The following is a 19,682-nucleotide window of genomic DNA, read 5'->3' as shown; positions in this document are numbered from 1 at the left end:
TTAATATCGCGTGCGCGAGATAGGAACGCGGGCCAGAAGCGTACCCTCTCCTGTCGCGGACGAGGCAGGGGAGTCCGGCGGAGGGAGGAGGGGCGTTCTTCTCCAGCGGCTGCTAGGTGCCTCCATGCTCTCCTCGTCCGCCGCTCCGTACAGAATGAAGACAACCGTGGCGTTTACTACGGCATTGGGCACGTGAATGGTGGACGCTGTAGGGGCGCGTTGCGATCTGCGACGTGGCCAAAGTGCACGCCCGTGCGGTCCTCAACTGCGATGTTTGCAGAGTGCGCGTAGTGTCGGTAGCGTCGTATGCGCTGTGCTTTCGACGCGTTGAAGCCAAAGATGGCGCAAGGTCAATCGCTCGCTGCTGCCGCGATTCCTCACTCCAGCATTTTGACAGCCGAGTTTCCGCGCTCACCGAGCCAGATGTGTTCATGATTTGTGCGCGGGTGACACCGTGCTTGTTAATTTAGTTAAAGCACGTTGGCCGGCTGCTTGGTTTGAAACATTGATAGAATGTGTAGGTAAGCGTGACTGAACGAGGACGTAGAGAGAAACAGACACATAGAGACAGCGCTGTTTCTGTGTCTCTTTTTCTTTCTACGTCCTCGTTCAGTCTCGCCTACACATTATATCATTGTTAATTTAGTTAGTAAGCGAGTGTTTACAAGTTTACACGGCCGATAAAGCTACTATCTTTACTTCGTATACCTATCTACTAATTTGCTATCGCAATGGGTGCTTCGCCTTTCGTGCTAAACTGTGACTTTTTTTATCCCAATCTAACCAGTGCCGATCTTCCATATGTATGGTTTAGATAAGTCGCTCTTGTTTTTTCTAACCTCACCCACAATTCATCGCGGTGAATGTGGCCGACAAGTACGCAAGAAGATATGGCGCAGACAATCGACAAACAGCTACGACCTCTTGCATTGCCTCATCTGTCCTATGCTATAACGGTAACTGCGCATGGTTATGAAGCAAGCGATTGTCGCTGGTTCTTTCCGCGTACGTCGTCACGCCGTCATCGTCACGCTATCGTTTTCCCATCGTCATCCCTTCAGAAACGTCATCTTTTCGTGATCATGTTGCCATTGTCATATTGCCTTGGTCGTTCCATGGACGTTATTACTTCTTTGTCATGCTGTCATAATTATGCTCTCGTCATGCAATCGCTGTTGTTAAGCTATCGTCGTCACTGTGTCGTCGTCAACAGTCACTGTCATGCATGCGTTGTCATACCGTCATCGTTGTGTCGTTGTGGTCGTGCTGTCGCCGCCATTCAACCTTCGTCATCAGACTCTCGTCATGCCGTCGTCATCACGCCTTCTATGCCAATTCAGTAACCCAAGTTGTCTATCAGCTTGGGCCACTACGTATGGGCTCGTGGTCGTGATGCCATCGTGCTTATTTCAGCTTCGTCTTTCCAGCTTCGTCATCTCACTCTTGTCATGCCCTTGTCATGACGCTTTCTATACTGACTCCCTGGCCCCATTTGCGTAAGATATTGAAACACTATGTTATGTGCTCCTGGTCTCCGTCATATGGCTATCGTCATACCGTCTTCGTAACGCCAGTGTTGTCACACTGTCGTGATGTATTAGTTGTCATACCGTCATTGTGAGGCAACCGTCTTCATCGTTTCATTGTGAGGAATCCAATTTCGCCGTTTGACTTTCTCATGCTGTCGTCATCACGCTATCGTTGTCACACAGTCTTCGTGACACAGTCGTCGTCATCCTCTGGAAGTTGTCATGCCATCGTATTCACTGCCTCGTCGCTATGCATTCATTGACATACCGTCGTCGTTATGCGTTATGGCTGTTCTATCGTCGTCATTCTAACTTCCTCATCGAAGTCTCTCCACACCGTCGTCATCACGCCATCAGCACCCCACAGTCGTCATGATGCTATTATTGTTATGCTGTCGTCATCACGCTGTCGTTTTATCAAAGTAATCACTTCAGAAACGTCATTCCATTGTCGTCACAGCGGCTTCGTCGTTCTATCAACGTCATTTCTTTTTGTCATTCTATTGTAATCATGCTACCGCCATTCAATCTTGATTATGTAAACATTGTCATGCAATCGTCGTCACTGTGTCGTCGTCAAACAGTCGCTGTCATGCATCTGTTCTAACACCGCTGTATCCATGCCGTCAGGGTCGTGCCATCGTCGTCAGTCCACCTTCGTCATCTGGTTCTCGTCATGCACTTATCTTCCATTGTTCTCATAGACTTGTCGCCATCTCATTGTCCTCATACCGTCGTCGTGAAGGCGTCATCGTTATACCATTGTCATAATTTCAGAATCATCATCCCATTTATCATCCCATTATAGTTAGGCTGTCGTTGTACCGCTTTTGTGGTTTCATCGATGCCATACCTTTCTGCATCATCTCATCATCTTCACTGCGTCGTCGGACATTCTTCGTCATGCCGCCATACTAGTAGATAATCTTGACATGTGACTGCTACAGCAAAGTAGGCCCATACCGGGAACAGTGGATGTCAGATGTAGCCGAAGCAACGGAAGTCTCAGATTTTAAATTAACGTCACTTCAGCAAAAGTGTGTGTCTGCATTGCTCGAATGGTAATCGCATTACCGTCGACGATCAACGTGAGATGCGTTTTACAGTACCTTTATTGCTATTGAAAAAGCGTGACTTATTTTTATTATGTATTGTTTGCGGTTTTTATGTAGATATGTGTAGATTAATCAGACGACTACTCTGCAACACTCTCAACTTATATGCGTGTTTTCGGACTCTTTTGTTTTTTACGGACCTATGTGTGTATCTCTTAGCGTCCTTTCAGTTTCTTCTGTGCCTTTATTTACTCATGCATGGAGCTTCGCAAATGTCTATGCTATATGGCTGCCTAAATTGTTCTTGCGTTTAGTTTTCCTTGCCCTGCGAGGAGGAGTCGTCGGAGCCATAAAAGACGCCAATCTATCATACAGTTACATATCAATAAAAAAAAGATGATTGGCTACTAAAATTAAATTAAATATTTTTATTCTGTGTTTATCAAAATACATCCGAGTCTTTAGTTTTATTCAGCAGTTATTTTTTTTTCAAACGCATATGGGTTCAGGTCAAACTTTACGTGCCAGGCCACACCTTCTACAACAGTTACGGTACATTTCTTGCATTACAGGGCGTGCCCTCCCTAATACTTTTCAACACAGTTTTTTTACGGAACCTTGTAAGAGCGGAGTTGTAAGCAATCGCGTGCGGCTGCTTCCATCCGCCCGCAAAGCCGTGCCACGGAGTCCACGCTGAACGGAGATAGGGATATGCTGTGCCCATCGTCCCTGTATGTTTTGGCATCTGCACTATTCGATCTGGCTCACTGTGCGAGCACTAAGTAGCACCTCGCGATTGCCTCAATATCCCAGTTGAGTACTGTAATATAACCGTCAAAGCATGACGGAAAGTCCTGGGATCACTGGTGCAATGATCCATTCTTCGAAAGGAAAGGCGTTTCATACTGGCACTCGTCCGAGGATTTTCCCGGTGATCGGCTGAGTTTGGGAACATAGAGGCTTCCTTTTCCGTCGTCGTTATTTGATTTTAAGTTTTCCTTGATAATCTAGCTGACGACCTCCTAGCCTCAAAGACGCATTATTGAACACACGCAACGTTGACGCTAAGCTGCCCTAAACGCATCGTTGCACTCACTATGAGCCGTTGTTGGCGGCAACCAGCAAAGCGAAATTGTACTCGGCTGCATTCAAGAGGTCCCGATCAAAAGGGGAAGAACCTCATGTGTTCGGATTTTACAAGCTACAAAACGCTTCAAGTTGACGCCTGGCCAATTTAGACATGCGTGGATCGGTCCACTAGTGGTGCTGTCGTAGAATACGAAATGCCGCTGCTGCTGACGATGATACTTCATTTAATGGCACAAATCTTTGGGGGGGGGGGGGGTTAGGCCACGAACCAACTGCCCCGCGAACGACGGTGCTTTTTAGCATCTCCCGATTCGCGCGATCACAGCGCGCCTCTCGTACGTCACGTGCGCTCGTGAAAGCATCGATCGTTGGCCGAGATTTTGCTTTTCTACTTTTTTTCCTTTTTTGGTTGTTCGTTCGCTTAATCCTGGTCTTTTTGATAGAGTGAGTTAAACACAATATCAAATATAGTTTCTTAGCGCGAGCATAAAGGGAAGGTCCACGATCATATTTCCATCAACCCAATGGGAATGCTAACTGCCTGCGTTATGATGCAATCACATGCCACAGTGGCCTTCCCAATAGCCACTGCCTGTTTTGGATGGGAGCTCTTTCTGGCACTTTTGCCATGCAGCCCAGTGGAACTCAGAGTGGAAAGACCACCCATACGACCGTGGAAACTACTATCATTACTTCATAGAGCTATACACTAATTCGCTATCGCAATGGGTGCTTGGCCTTTCTGGCAAAACTGGGACTTTTTTTATCACCACACCTTCCATTTATCACTCCGTTCCCCTTCCACAGTCAGCGCATAGTAGCAGGTCAGGGGTACTGGTGTTCTGAGCGACCTCAATGCTTTTCTCACATTATTTGGCATTTGCCTATCCCTGTTCCAAAGTAATTAACCATTGCAGAAACCTGCACGGTACGCGGCGTGTCTAGTAGTTTGTTTTCTTCTGTAGATGATGTCTACATGCCGTGGTTGCTTAGGAACTGCTAAAGGGCACGTTTACCGCTATATAGAGACGAATAAACAGCAAGAAACGTAAACGAGGACAAGGGCTGCGCCATGGTTGGTTACGTTTGTTGCTCGGTATTTGTGCCTACAGTGGCAAATATGTCCTTTAGATAACGCCAGCGATAGCCAAGGACAGATTCATAAGCGGCTGTGGCGCTCAGTTGCTCAGCTTTATGTAGCAATACGTCCACGGCAGCCAAACTTCAGTAATGTTGAAAATAAAACGAAAAAATGGCAGTTTCGCCGAAAAGGCGTAGCATTAATTGCGATAACAAATTATTAGACAGCTATACGAAGTAAGATTGCTAGTATCATCGGCAGTATAACCTGTAGTAAACTTTCGCTTACTAAGTTAACAAGCATGGTGTCACGCGCGCACAGGCAAACGTGAACACTTCTCGCTCGATCACTACAGACGCCCGCTGCGCTGGCCTGATGAAGAGGGGCAGCAGCGGCGAGCGAGCGCCTCGTGTTGCCTCTATCTTCAACACGTCTCCGAACTTTGAGATTACGGCACATCCAACACTAGGAGCGCGAAAACACAGCGCATATACGAAGCCACAAGCCATCTCGGCTTGCCTAGCTTTTATAGCCACCACACATTACCTCCGACATAACGAGCGCGCTACCACGCTCAGCCCTCCGGCGTTCACGTGCTACATTGGGCGAGCGGGAAGACGGCGCGCATCAACCATACTTCTCAGCTCACCATCTCACACACCCACAGCATCCTGCGCCGCAGTGAGCAATAGGGCCTTATAGCACTAGGACTTTATACGGAACATCACGGCGATGACGACTGCGTAAATTCGCCAGAAGTGTCGCTATAGTTGCTATCGCAATAAAAACAAAGACTGTTTACTGCAGCTTCGGTGCCGTGGGAAAAATTAATCCGCAGCCTTCAACTACGTTGCAAGGTCGATACAGGGCGTCCTAGCTAACTTTAGCCAAGCTACTCAACGAAAAGGAAAGGTTCAAACACACGGCGCAAGATACAATTATCGGACCTACGGTGTTCGGTTGCCAGACCTCTGATGACCGAATAGAGTATGTCCTAAAATCGTCTCTTGCACCGTGTATTTTCGATCTCCTATTTTCCACGAAGAGCGCGGCTAAAGTTAGCTAGGACACCCTATATATGGAACGTTAAAACCTGCTAACCCATGTGGTATAGATGCTCGTTTCGTTCGCCCTGTCGTGTCCGCGATAGGTCTTCTCTGTAATATAGACGTGGCGAAAGTCTAGTACACGTGCGCGTGAGTGACAGCATCGCACGCTCCACGGTTCACAGGCATGTACGACTTCGAGGAGAACGAGAAGCAGCTGCACTTCCACTCGGATGCGGCCAACTCTCGACCAGGTTTCCGCATTCGGCTGCGCCAGGTCGAGTGCGTGGACGAAGACGAGGCACAGTCGCCACGGCCGCCGCCCTTCAGGCCCCTGCAGGGGGGCTTCACTACCTCGACCCTGGGCGTCGGAGGTGATGGCCAACACCGGGAGCACCACAAGTGCGACAAGATTCTGACCAACCGGCTGTTCGACGTGCGCAGCCCAAACTACCCGGGAGGATACCCGCCCAATCTGGACTGCAAGTACATCGTCTTTCAGGTCAGTGGCCCAATAAAGAGTGACTTAAAACTCGCGCATGTAAGTGCGCCAAAAATTAAGCGGCCGCTTGGCGCTCCGCCGCTGTTGCTTCACGACTGTTAAGACGCTCACGTGTAGCATTTTGGACAGACTGAAAATATACGTTGAAGAAGTGAAGCTGCTTTCACTGTTCAGCTCTCTCGAGGCCATCAGTGCGGCAGAAGGCACTGCCTCGAATTAAATGCTGCCTTCGAAGTTTCGACAATGGCGGTAAACTAGGGCATTCGATGCTGTAAGAGCTGTAGCGAACATTAGATGAAGTATTGCCTGGCTCCTCTAGTTCTTGCTTATGAAGGTCGCAGAGTTGGCTCCTTTGCGGCTCGACAAGCGCTGCGCATAGGCGAATCAGCTTGCCTGGCTTTGTGTGCAGCTTCCGAGATTCGGAACACCGCTGGAGAATTGGAGTGTGCGGGTGCCGATGCTCTTCCGCTACACCTGTGACGTCATAGACATACTATATGTCGTCCTATATGTCGTCCGCCGGTTCATGTCGGGCACGGAATTCATGCCGAGCAGCTGAGAAACACGAATATGACCATTGTAGTTTCTCTGTAGAAAGTTAGCCCAAGTTAGGCAATACGTTTTTCCCGCTACTTTCATTAGAATAATCCTTGTTGCACATACCCGGAAAGATGGGGCATGTATCTTACTATGCCTGTTACGGCACTCTAACAATCGCTTTGCTGGCACATATTTCATCTCTTGAATATCTCTTCTGTGGAGACTCGTTTCCTTGTTTCAATATTGACACATGTGCTTGTTTATCTTTTTTCGGGTGAGCGCTTTTCACCGTCTAACAAATGTTATCGCTCAGCGCGGGACATGCCCACATGTTTCGGAACTTTCCCGAATGTTATCGATGGTTCTGTTGTCATCGAAGCGTGTGTAATATGATTGCTTATACGATGCGAATTGCGTAGAACTTTCTGGAAGACACACGGGCACCACCGATTACTCTGGAATCTTCGATGACTGGTGTATAAAAGCTGACGCGCTTGACCGGCAGAGCAGATTTTCGACGATCGCCGATTGTGTTCGCCGCTATCACCGTTATTTGAGTGTAGCCTGTTTTTGAGGGCACAGGTTCGCCCAATAAAATGCTAGTTTCGTCATTCCCAGTTTTGCTGCTTTCTTCACCGTAACTACTGTGTGACATCAGGCGGAGGTGCTATAGTCCGTTCATGTACCCAACGCCCCGCAAAGCCGCGATCTAAGTCCGAAATCCGAGGACAACACCAACGTCGCCAAGGACCAGTGAGCTAGCCGTAGGCAGCAAGAACTGCTACCGGAATACGGACCTCTTCCCGAGAAGACCAGAGGGATCAAACCTAAGTCAGCAACCCCAATGGCTGCCCCAGCGACCCCCATTCTACTGCAACAGCTTCGGGACCCACCAACCTTCTATGGATCATCATCTAAAGACCCAGAAACCTTGCTGGAGACCTATGAACGAATCGCTACTTTCAACAACTGGGACTCCGACGACAAGGTGCGGCATGTATATTTCGCCTTAGAAGACGCTGCCAGAACGTGGTTTGAGAACCGGTAGTCAACCATGACAACAAGGGACCTGTTCCGTAGCGGCTGCCTGCAGACTTTTTAAGAGCGTCGTGCGCAAGGAAAGGGCTGAAACTAGGCTAGAAGCCCGAGTGCAGCTATAGCCAATGAGAACATCACGATTTTACTGCGAAAGCTGTATATGACTAACCTTCTGTAGTTTTTCCGGCGTCCGGCAATAAAAACAGACTTAGCGACTTCTAACAAACCCATACGGGTGCAGTGCCGCGGTGCAAATGTCAAAGTGCGGAAACGCTCACCGTAAACAATATCGCGACGTCAAGGTTATCGCAGTATATAAGCAGGAGAGGTATCTGGGCTAAAAACAGCTGCGTTATCGATGGGGTGGACACGTATAGCTCGTAAACCCGAAGAACAACATGCGTACGAGGAGCGCCGGAGGGAACAGCAATGAGAATGTAAACTGCGCCAGCGGGAAACCACCACCGATGAAGAACACTCCCGCGATGCTGAACGAAAACGACAATCGGGAGCCCGGGCATATACGAACGAGCAACGAAGCCAGATTCGCAACGCAGAAAATGACAACCATTCCAATCTGTGAAGATGAAATGGCAGCGAAAGCATTTTGCTTTTCGTTTGAGAGCTTTTACTGTCGTCAGCTTTCGCTGCCATTCAATCTTCACATAGTGGAATGGTTGTAATTTTTTTACGGTTGAGATGACTCGCTTGTTTAGACACGCCGACCCCGATATGCCAGGAGAGAAAAAGTTCGCCTCTTGATGAGGGGTCTCAAGCAAGAGCTCTTCGCCGGATTGATACACAACCCGCCCAGACTATTGCTGAATTCGTTTGCGAAGCCACAACCATTGAGAAGACGCTTTATATGCGGACAAGGCAATATAACCGCCGAAACTACACCGATGTTCAACCACTCGGCAGTGAAGACATGCGAGAGACCATCAGAGCGGTCGTTCGCGAGGAACTGCAGAAGCCTCAGGTGGCCTAAATTGTCGACATCTTCAAAGAAGAGGTCGGCAAATTGTCGCCATCGCCATAGCCCCATGACCAGAAGCGGTGACATACGCCGCCGCCGGCCGCCGCCAGATTCCCTCTCCGCATCCGCGCCAGGGCTTCATGACGCCGCCGCCACCACTGCCGCCTCCTCGCGCACCTGTCGGCCAGCGAAACGCATTTTGCACGCCCCCGACCACCGCCCCCTCTTATACCATTGCGGGGAAGCTGGCCATATATGCCGCCAATGTCCATACTTCGACTTGGGACTGCGAGGGTTCGCCGTCAACGCGCCGCGTCCACAGCTTGGGGAGCGCCCTCGTGACATCGCCGACTACCTCGCCGCCACTCAGTGCAGTTCTCGACGACCGTCCCGTCCCGTTCGCCGTCACTAGGCTGCTACCTGTCGCCACAATGCCGACCATACACTGGCCCAGCCCGGGGCCGGTCTGCGAGCCCATATCCGGAAAAGTAAAAGCAGTAACCGATGGAGGTGCGGTTACTTTTCATCGAACTGACGAAGATCCTCCGCCGCCGACAAGGACGCCGCAAAAACTATCTCGACGATATACCAACAAGACGGCGCCATCCCGACGAAGCCTAGAAGCAAGGAATACGCCGACAAAAGAAGACCTGACGACGCGACGTTCCAGCCACACGTCAACACGACGCAGCCGTGATCCGTCGCCGAGACCTAACTGTAAGACAAGACAAAGAACTCCCGACCTCGGCGTGTATCTAGATGGCCACGCAGTCACCGCTTTAGTGGACACAGGAGCCGACTACTCCGTGATGAAGGGACCCCTTACCGCCCAATTGAAGCAAGACTACATGGGAAGACCCTCAAATCCGGACAGTTGGAGTACACCTCATAACGCCGACTAGAATCTGCACTGCAAGAATTAGCGTTCATGACCGAACTTACCCTGCCACCTTCGTTATCCTGGAACAGTGTTCACGAGAAGTCATTTTCAGCATGGACTTCCTGAACCAAGACGGAGCAATCATCGACCTGAAGTCGAAGTCGATAACGCTGTCAGAAGATCAAGTGATACCGCCGGAGAGTTCTCGTAGTCATCGCGCATTAAGTGTGCTAGATCAAGTGAGCATCCCACCTCGCTCCAGGATTGTTATTTTCGTCGGCACCGAAACATACCCAGACGTAGAAGGCGTGTTGAGGGTGATCAACGTCTACTGCTCGATCGTGAAATTTGCGTCGCAAGAGGGATCGCTCGACTGCATGGAGGAAAAGCGAAAGTGATGCTGACCAGCTTCAGCCAGGAGTTCAAGCACGTCAACAAGGGCACAAGGGCACGACGACCGCATACATCGAGGAAATTCTGGAAATCTGCAATGCGTTTCTCCTCTCGCGTTCTGTGGCATCTACCCCGACGAACATAGTTCCCGAACCAGACTCCGTACGGCACCTTGAACTTAAATTTATCCAGTTTGTTCGCAGCCGCTGTCATTTCTGTAGTATTAGCGTTTTCTTGCTTTATTGCGTCCTACGTCCCTTTCACACCCTACGCCCATGTATGCGAGCTGCGAGCGAAGAGTGACAAGGCTGTTATTTGCCGTTTCGTGACTGCATCAGTTCTACTCATTCTCGGCGTCCTCTCCCTCCATCCTCTCTGCCATTCTGCCATCCTCTCTGCCATTACAACCGTAGGGATGGTATTGTAGCGACGCCCAGGTACCTCCAGAGGCCATTCTGCACATGCGACGTGGTGGAAAGGTCCAATGAAGTTTCTCGTGTCGCCTTTCCTCTCTGTCACGCTCCTGTGGTGCATATGCAAGCTCTGAACCACCCCCAACGCGGCACGCGAGACAATGGCAGCAGAAGTAGCAGCGGAAAAGTCGAAGAAAGAGGCAAAGAAAGCTCCGCTTTAAAATTTTATTTGGCAGGAAAATTGGCCAGTACGTCGAAGCTCTCAGTTGAGGCCTCGCTTGCAGAACTTTTCAGTACTCCAGTGACAACGACGACCTTTTTAATCTCTACTCGCCTCTAGTCCTCCCACGTCTAAACACACCGTCGACTGACTAACCATAGCAACCTCACAGAAAGTATGAATGGACCAAGCGTGCATACTAGAGGAATGTTTACATACTGTGATGTGCCGCATTAAAACAAAGACACAAATGCGTGACATGTGTGACTCTTCGTGCGTGCTAAGTTTGCTGGCTTTACAATAAACGTTCCTCTTTGCTCGTCTGCATATTGCATAGGTACTCTGCCTTGCTACGCCCACAGCGGGCGCATCCCTGAGCGTGCATGCAATTCGCTGGCGTGTTCACCCTAGCTGTGGATAGGGGTTGATATTTCGCTGATACTTAGCTGAGGGAGATGGTACTTCGCTGTAGATAGATATTACGGCCGCGCCATACGCCCGCTTGCCGGACTCCTTTGTTTCTGTAAAGGCTGGCGGGTCTGTCTTTCTGTGCTCACAGGCTTCGCGCGACATCTGCAGCGTAGAGTTCACCTTCATCGACTTCGACGTAGACAAGGACAACGAGTGTTTCTCGGACTTCCTCGAGATCGACGGGGAGCGCGTGTGCGGTGTCCTGCCTCCAGGCTCCAAGAGTGAGTCTTGCCTGTTACGCCAATTAAGAGTTTCATATTGAATGAAATTGCTCTGTGCCGCTTTTTCGCTGCCCAGGGTTGGTGCATTTCAGCAGCTCGCAGATGGTGTTCCGCTTCCGGTCCGACCAGGGCGGAAGCCGGCCTGGCTTTCACATCAAGGCTCGCCAGGTTGAGTGTGGCTCGCGACTGCCACCGGTTACGGGACTCGGTAAGCATTGATGTTACCATATTATATATATATATATATATAGTTTTATTTAGGAAGCAAGGACAGAAGGAAAAGACATTAGCGCAGAAAAAAGCGGCATTACTCTAGCGTAGGAAAGTAGGCGGATATGAAAGTGTAAAAAACGACGTTTCGGTAAGTACTATACATTTTCTTCTATATCAGTGCTTGTCATTTCGCGTAATTTTTTTCCTATACATTTACCATCTTCACAATACTACGCAGTGCCACACAGTATACTACAGAGACGCCTTACGTCTACTACTGTGCGAGTGAACTATCTCTCTCCTTCTGGCTTCTCCTTTCACTCCCTTATCGCCTCTCTTCTGTGTAGAGTAGCTAACCGGACGTCCTTCTGTTTAACCTCCCTGCGTTTCCTTGTTTCTCTCTGCCTCTTTATTCATATTGCTTGTTTATACTATGCTTCCTATATTTGAGGAGGCGTGATAAGCGGTGAGTTTGTCTATCATGTATGACGCTGCTGAACTGTGGGGTACCGCAGCGGGCTAGCATCACATTGCAACTTGGGAATGTGGAACGCTCACTTGTAGGTACATGCTTAAGCCGATACGAATCAACGTGCACCATTTGGATAACGCTAAACTCAGTCCATTTGAAAATAAGCAGGTCACTGGCCACAGCCAAAACAAAATGACGTTCTGGGATGCGTACAGGACCCTTGTACACATTGGCAACAAGGAATCCGTACGGATCCTGCAGCGTGATTTTGTATTCACTGTGGCCAGTGACGTACTTCTTTGCTAATGATTTTACCTGATCAGACCGTATTCCGTCGAACCCTCGACAATATAAGCTTTCGTACATTTTAAATCGCCATTATCTCGGTGCAGAGAAAGCTCCGGCCCTGGGAGTACCGTGCATGTACGAGTTCTGTGACCAGAGTGGCGTATTCTACAGCCAGGGATTTCCGGGTCCTTACCCTAACCAGATGTCTTGCACTTATCGCGTCATCGCCGCGGCTCCCGACAGATGCAGGTAAGACCATGTTTTCTGACAAGTGTCAGCAGAGTGTTTGGTTGCCGACATTGACTGAAGAATCGGCACTTCTTGATGCGATGTCTTGGAGGTTTAACGGTCGGTTTTCCATCAACAGTTTCCTGTCTGAAAGAAAATGGAGCGTAAAAAATGCTCTGAACCTATGTCAAAGAATAAAAGCGATCGGTAAGCTGTGAAGAAAGCCAGCGTAATCCATTAGCCCAGCGGTGAACCTAAATTCTGAAAAAATCCGCGAGGTTGAAGTAGATTCATGAAAGGCCAAGTTACTACAGACGCCACTGCAGCTTGTTCACACAGAGAGCTCAAAGATGTGCAATGAAATTAAATTGGACTTCTTAAAGAAACTCGTCGTGACGTGCATATCGTGGCTGTTGACTATGTCGTAACTAAATACGCAGATTCTCGTCAGACCAGAGCAGCTAAACCGCATTGTGCTTGGTCAGCCCCTTTGTGGAAAAGAACCAGAGATAACCGGCTGCTGATTGCTGTCATTTTGCGGTGACCTTGACAGGAGATGCACCATTGTTTCAACCCTAAAAACACGTATTGTTCGGAAATATAGACAACTGATCAGCGCCTCACCGGAGCTGTCAATGTACCATGTTAATGGTAAAGAGGAGGAAGAAGGCTGCCAGAAGGCCTCGTTTCTGGCCTACTGTTTTCCACGCTGGGAGGCTAGCAGATGACCGCACATGCGCAAGTAATGTGCACTGGAAGCTGGAACAACGATAATAAAATCCTGACTGAATTGAATAATTTTCCTAGGTCAGCACGAAAGGCCTTCCTGCCAACCCTCCCGTATTTTTCGTAAAATTTACGAGTTTTTCCTCGTTCTACGACTCCACGAATGTTGCGTCATGTTTAGCGGAAAATAGATTCTCTCTGCGAAAAAGATTTAAATGCGTTGAAAAAAATGCGTAGAATAACGAAAATTTGATGGTACCTTTGCACATGTGCTCTCCTTTTATGGCAGCACGAAACACCACATATTAGAGGAGTGCTTGATTACAGCAAGTTTATTGAGACAAGCTCCTGAAGCAGGCAAAATACCCAGTGTGGTGACGTAGTGCCTTTGGTGTTTCGCTGCTAAGCCCGATGGCGCGGGTTGAAATCCCGGCCACGGCGATCGGATTTAGATGAGGGCGAAATGCAAAAAAAAAAAAAAAACGTGCGTGTACCGTGCATTGGGTACACATTAAAGAGCCCCTGGTGGTCAAACTTATTCCGGAGTCCGCCACTACTACGTGCCTCATAATTATATAGTGGCTACATCACGTAAAACCCCATAAATAAAGCAGCCGAAACTGGCAACAGCCAAGTCGCTGAAAAGGTCACTGTAATCTAAAAAAACTGTAGGTTTCAGCTTCTATTATTGTTCGTCGTTTTCTTTCTTTCACAAATCATCGTTAATACAATGCGCATATGTACCCCACAAATTGTGTGTGTTTAGCGCAAACTTCGATAAAATTGATACTATTACCGCCTCCTCCACCCCCTCCCCCTCTCATGTCTGCTGGATTTTTTTACGAATGTTCAATGTTCTCAGGTAGGCAAGTATGAAAATTATAGCAAAGAATAATATTAAAATTGAAAATTTCGATACACGTCTTGTTGCTGCGCTCTCCGCTGTTGCGTGCGCAGGGTGGAGCTGTCGTTCATCCAGTTCAACCTGCACTCAAACAACCGCCCGGACGGCCAGTGTGGCGCAGACTTCATGGAGATCAACGGAGTCCGCTACTGCAACCGCCAGTTGGAGGGACAGATACGTGAGTGGTCGTATTATTCTGCGAATGGCGCCTTGTCGAATTCTTCGGGCTGGTCATATAGAGTTGTGTACGTCGCGCCATTTTTAGCGACGACGCTGTCAATATAGGCAGCATTTGCACACGGGAAATATACTTAAAGGACCTCAGGGTTGACGGCTAAAGGAAAATTGCATCGCGCTATCTTTGTTGACAAATTGAGCCCTAGTTTTAATGGATAGGTATAAAAAAAGGAAACACATTATCCGATCCTGGTGTGGAACTACGCAAAAATTTAGCCCCAGTGTGTTTACGCGCGGACTACTTTGGAACGACCGCGCCTGGCATGCGGAATGACTCCGAGTCATTGGCCCGGGTGTCATGCACACTGTCTTTGGTGTGGGGCACTCACGGAAGACGCATAATATTCCAAACTCCGACGTTGTCGCTGCTAGTATTCATGTAGACTGCGTATTGTGAGGACATTACGTATAGTAGGCATCAGTACTTTAATAGCAGCTCCTTCTCGCAAGCTCCATCTTAAAAGGACAGAAAGGGAAACATTAGGTCGAGCTAGATTCGGTGATCAGAATTCTGTAATAACGAATTCGTCATTCGTAGCGAGCACAGAGCTTTTGTAGGCGACAGTATTACGGAAATAAAAAAAAGATTACCCGACGACTACGATGCTCCCTAATGCGAAATTTGAGCGCAGATATATACGTGTTTGCATTTCGTGATACAACGGCTGGCGCGGACAACCTGCCTCGTGCAGCACATTGCAAACGGAGTGAAGCGTGGCGCGACTGCCTCGCTAATCGAGAAATCGTGAGAGGAAGCACGTGAGTGACGCGTAGGCACGATTCACACCAGCCGCAGCAGACAACGTCCGCTCATACAGAGCTTTGTTTCCACACAGACCACGCCCGTTACTCTGGCGCCATCTCGTAGCGATCGTCGCCGCAAAGACCCTCGTGAGCGTCACTACGCTTTTCTCACGCTTCCGCCATACCCTCCTCCTCCGTTTTCCTCTTCGCGCTCTTTTCGCTCGCGCCGCTTTTTTCATCCCCGCTCCGCTCTCGCTCTCATCCTTCGCAGTGCTCGTTCGCTCGGTTACGATGTAGGACGCCAACGCTCGCCGCAAGAATGGGCGCCTAAGAGCTGTGCTCTAAATACTGGAGTGGTGCCACCTATATCATGAACTGTGCTCGGTACTTTTTCATCCACTTTAATTTCCATTAATTTATCATTTCTTCATTTCATTTATTAAGCACAAGTAATTTCCCCTATGTTGTCCTTGGTGTCAATGTTTGTTGGCTTCTTATGATATGACTAATAAAAATCGGGCCCCTCGGTTAATCCCCTTTCTCCTCGGTACCTCTCATGTGACGTCAGCAGTGGCTAATTTACCAAGAACACCAGCGAGGGACGTCAGGTGAAGATTATCGCAACTCACCCGCTTTGGCGTGGCCGATTCAAATAGAGAAGCAGCAATGGGACATTCAGACACATTTTTCTTGCGCAAGAAATACTGGGACACAGAAAACAAGGATTCCGATATAATTCTACTTCTACCGATATAATTCGGCTTAATGTTCTCCGTTAATGTTCCTTTCATCTTTCTTGAGAAGAAGCGCAAGAGCCACGAAAAACGTGCGTCGGTCTTGGCATTGCCTCGCGCCGTGGCATACTGCGTTTTTTGTACAGTGGAGACGACACCCCGGAGGCAAGGCAAAAGCATATGAGCACGGCAACGGCCGAGTTGCCCACTACTTGACCACTCAGCGTTGCAAAGGACCAGATGATAATGCAAACCATCAACTGATCTGCTGCTGCCAAAACACAGAAACCGTACATTGTGTCACTGCTTGAGCAACGATGACACTGCATCAGGGCAGGTTAATTGTATAACAGTCGGGAAGCAAACTGCACGAAATGAAGTGAGGCAGTCAGGGTGACAGCTGTATAAAGTGGGGGTGCATCACGGGAGTTTCGTAAAGCGGGTTCCGAAGACTGCGAGTATATGACAGAATTCTATACACAAGCAGCATGTCGTGCAGGAGGAAAATGCACGTTATACTAACGCTCAATGCGATGTAGGTGAAGCAGGTATGCATGCACAATTCCTACGCCTTCATCCTGCACTTGGATATGGCTGCGCTGAATTAATATGCCTTGGCAAACCTTGGGTGCAAAGAACGCGTGTTTGCGGTGTCTTAAAATGTCTATACTCGCTCGTGGCTTCACGTTAATGACCTGTTTCGTTTGTCAACTCCAGGCATCTTGGACTTCAAGGGTCCCCGCCGTAGCGTGACAATGCATTTCATATCCAATGACCACGACGCCGGGAAAGGATTCCTCGGCTTCTACAAACAACTCGGCTGTCCCACAGGAGAAGGAGGCGACGGTAAGTCGCGCACGCTACACGTGATCGCTGTGCGGTGAGGACTTTTCTCGTAAGATATATCCTCGTCAAGAAGATCGCAACAATTTTACACGACGCTCGTTTGTTTTACGCGAACAAGCCAGACTCTAACTTTCTTCTGTCGGTACCCCTTTAAAGGAACACTAAAGGGAATTTTAATTTTACATGCTAAGTGCGTGGACTAACTCGCATAGATCACTAGTCCCTCACGGGAAGAAAAATCCGTTGTCCGGCGTTATCGAAAAATTGACAGTCTGGTTTTATGGCACGAAATTCAGTCGCACCAAAAGTGATGGTGCCACCCACGACCATTGGCGGGAGTCGAACTCACGACCTTCGACGTTAATTCAGGTAAAGTTAATTATTGCACTCGGACCAACGACCATTGGTGGGAGTGGAACCCATGATCTTTGGTGTGTCCAAAATTCGAAGGCACCCAAATTAATGGTGCCACCATTCATGGTCGAACCTACCATTCTTTCCTATGTTTAGCGCATGCTAAAGTGACTGACTGTCAACTTCTTTTACAGCGAATCTGTATATGGCTAGCCGATCCGTCCATCCGTCTGTCGCCTGTACGCCGAAAACTCCTCCAGCGCAATCCCATGCGCATGTGCGAAAAAAAAGAGAGAAAGAGGCGCGCGATTGGCTGCGCCAGTAGTGACGTCGTTGCTCTACGTCGCAGGCGAGCGCGCACGCAGCAGTTTTTCTTCGGATCCGGCCACGCGTCATATGTACCCCTGAGGAGCAGGCAGCTCCGTAGGAGTACGCAAGAGCTCGTCTACGCCGTGCCGATGTGGAATTCCATGCACAAGAACAGGTTCATACAGCCGAGCGCAAGCAGCAACTACGTACCGAGGATCCGGCAGCTTACCAAGCCGTCGTTTAATGAACCGTCGGGATTAACCTAATGATAAACACCGGGGCCGCACGTTTCAGCTCCGCTGATTAACCATCTGTACGGAGTGCTTGGGAGGTGGTTTTCTGTTAACTGTACAGACATTCATAAAAAAAGTGTCATGCTATTCTCATAGAAACCATTCTGAAGTCATATTTGCATCTCCGATTTTTAATCAAGAGTGTGTTCTAGAAATCGTGGCACTAGCACGGTGTTATCCGGAATCATTCAACATGTGACAGTGTGCATGGACGATGAGCAGAGCAGGAAATCGGGCTCGATGGCACTGACTGAACATCGCGAACAAGGACAGCGCGATTTGAAGTGACAGAAGACAGGGCTAACGTACAGACCACAAATGGATGGATGCGCTTGGGGGCCTGCACTGCTACGCGTGCCAACTATTCGAACAAATTTTCATTTGAATGAAAAAAAAAACAGGTTTGGTGGCAGGTGCTTTTCCTGGCACTCAAAAACAGCATTCCGTCTCTGACACGGGCCTGCTATTTGCGTTAACGAGAGGGTTCACTCAAAGAAAGAGTTATGTATTGACTTAATGGGCCAGCTCCACCTCGTCCACATCCATTTCCCAGCGACGCTGCTAGATAGCCGGTGCAATACAGTCAAGCCAAGCAGGACGCATCCTCACGGATCTGGTAGCACTTACTGTAGTAACACCAACAGCTCGCTCGCGACTGGATGATATCCTTATAGGTGATGGGGAGCGAGGGAAGTACAAGCAGGCTTATTTGTAAGCCGGGTTTTTCAAGAAAAACGTTAAGCAATCGTACAATCACTCAGACGTGGTGTATTGAATATGAACTCACATTTTGAGAAGCAAAACAACGAAGTATAAGGTGGTCTTCGGTGTCACTTCAAAGTTGGTATGAAAATGAAATGGGGCAAAGCAGCGACGTCCCTCCTAACTTTCCCCCTTTAAATATGTGTGTGTCAGCTCATGCAGGGTCCATGCTCACCGATTCCATGTATGTTTAAGAGGGTCATGGAAAGTTTCCGCTTGCCATGTAATCTCCCGATGCTGTGATGACGTACACATCTGACCAATTGAATGGGCAGGGAATAAAAGCAGGGCTTGGGCAGCTTGATTCGCCCTTGCCAAACTAGTTATGCGCCCCCCTGACTGGATTACACGGCTACCCAACGCCGGACAAGCGATGCTTGCCATAGCAACGCGATGGCAGCCCAGCATGCCTCCGCAGGCCGACCCCCGGCGTCCCTGGGTGGAGGACCACCCGAGCTGTACCATCCGAAGCCGTATCCGCATCCGTCGGATTCTTTGGACGTCGCCACCAAGCGCCAGCAGCATCAGCACCAGCCACCCAGCTGCGACCGGCTGTACGCGCTGGAGGAGTTCGAGCTGGAGAGCCCCGGCTACCCGGGCCCTTACCGGCCGGGACTCGACTGCCGATACTTCATCCGGCGACACAGCGACGCCGTGTGCGCGCTGCTGGTCACATTCGACGCCTTCGACCTGGAGTACAGCGCCGGCTGCCACCACGATTACCTGGAGCTGGCCGGCCACAAGATATGCGGACAGGTGCCCGCCGGAAAGACCAGTGAGTCCATTTGCTTGCTTACTCCCATGAGCTCTCGCGTCAACGATAGCTCACCGGTTCACTTATATGAAGTATTGAGTGCGTCCACGCTTTGGCTGGCCTGCCGTGAAAGTATACCTCAGCGAAGGTGTCTCTTGCGCTGCCTGTCTTATCAAAAAAGCGTCATTTGCCCCACAACTCCCATCCCTGTCCGATAACACTATATGATATATGGAAAGACCCGCTATATATATATATATACATACATACATACATACACACAGTCTTATCATTCGAAACCAACAACATGTACTTAGTTATTCAAATAAAGAAATGATAAATTAATGTAAATGAAAGTGGATGA

The 19,682-nt window shown here is 49.0% G+C and overlaps 1 protein-coding gene across 1 annotated transcript in view; it reads left to right on the top strand.

The window, feature by feature from the left end:
* LOC142568529 (uncharacterized) overlaps positions 1 to 19,682 on the top strand; it is a 152,148-nt gene that overhangs the window by 78,019 nt on the left and 54,447 nt on the right. The window contains exons 15-21 of the mRNA XM_075678438.1: positions 5,986 to 6,302; positions 11,322 to 11,454; positions 11,531 to 11,662; positions 12,532 to 12,676; positions 14,339 to 14,463; positions 16,718 to 16,846; positions 18,983 to 19,339. Coding sequence (XP_075534553.1) covers positions 5,986 to 6,302; positions 11,322 to 11,454; positions 11,531 to 11,662; positions 12,532 to 12,676; positions 14,339 to 14,463; positions 16,718 to 16,846; positions 18,983 to 19,339 — 1,338 coding nt within the window. The remainder of the gene's footprint in view (positions 1 to 5,985; positions 6,303 to 11,321; positions 11,455 to 11,530; positions 11,663 to 12,531; positions 12,677 to 14,338; positions 14,464 to 16,717; positions 16,847 to 18,982; positions 19,340 to 19,682) is intronic.

Source organism: Dermacentor variabilis, unplaced genomic scaffold (genome assembly GCF_050947875.1).
Source record: "Dermacentor variabilis isolate Ectoservices unplaced genomic scaffold, ASM5094787v1 scaffold_20, whole genome shotgun sequence".
In the NCBI taxonomy this organism is placed as follows: Eukaryota; Metazoa; Arthropoda; class Arachnida; order Ixodida; family Ixodidae; genus Dermacentor; species Dermacentor variabilis.
Note: the sequence above shows the minus strand (reverse complement) of the source record. Positions and strands in the feature narration are given on the sequence as shown.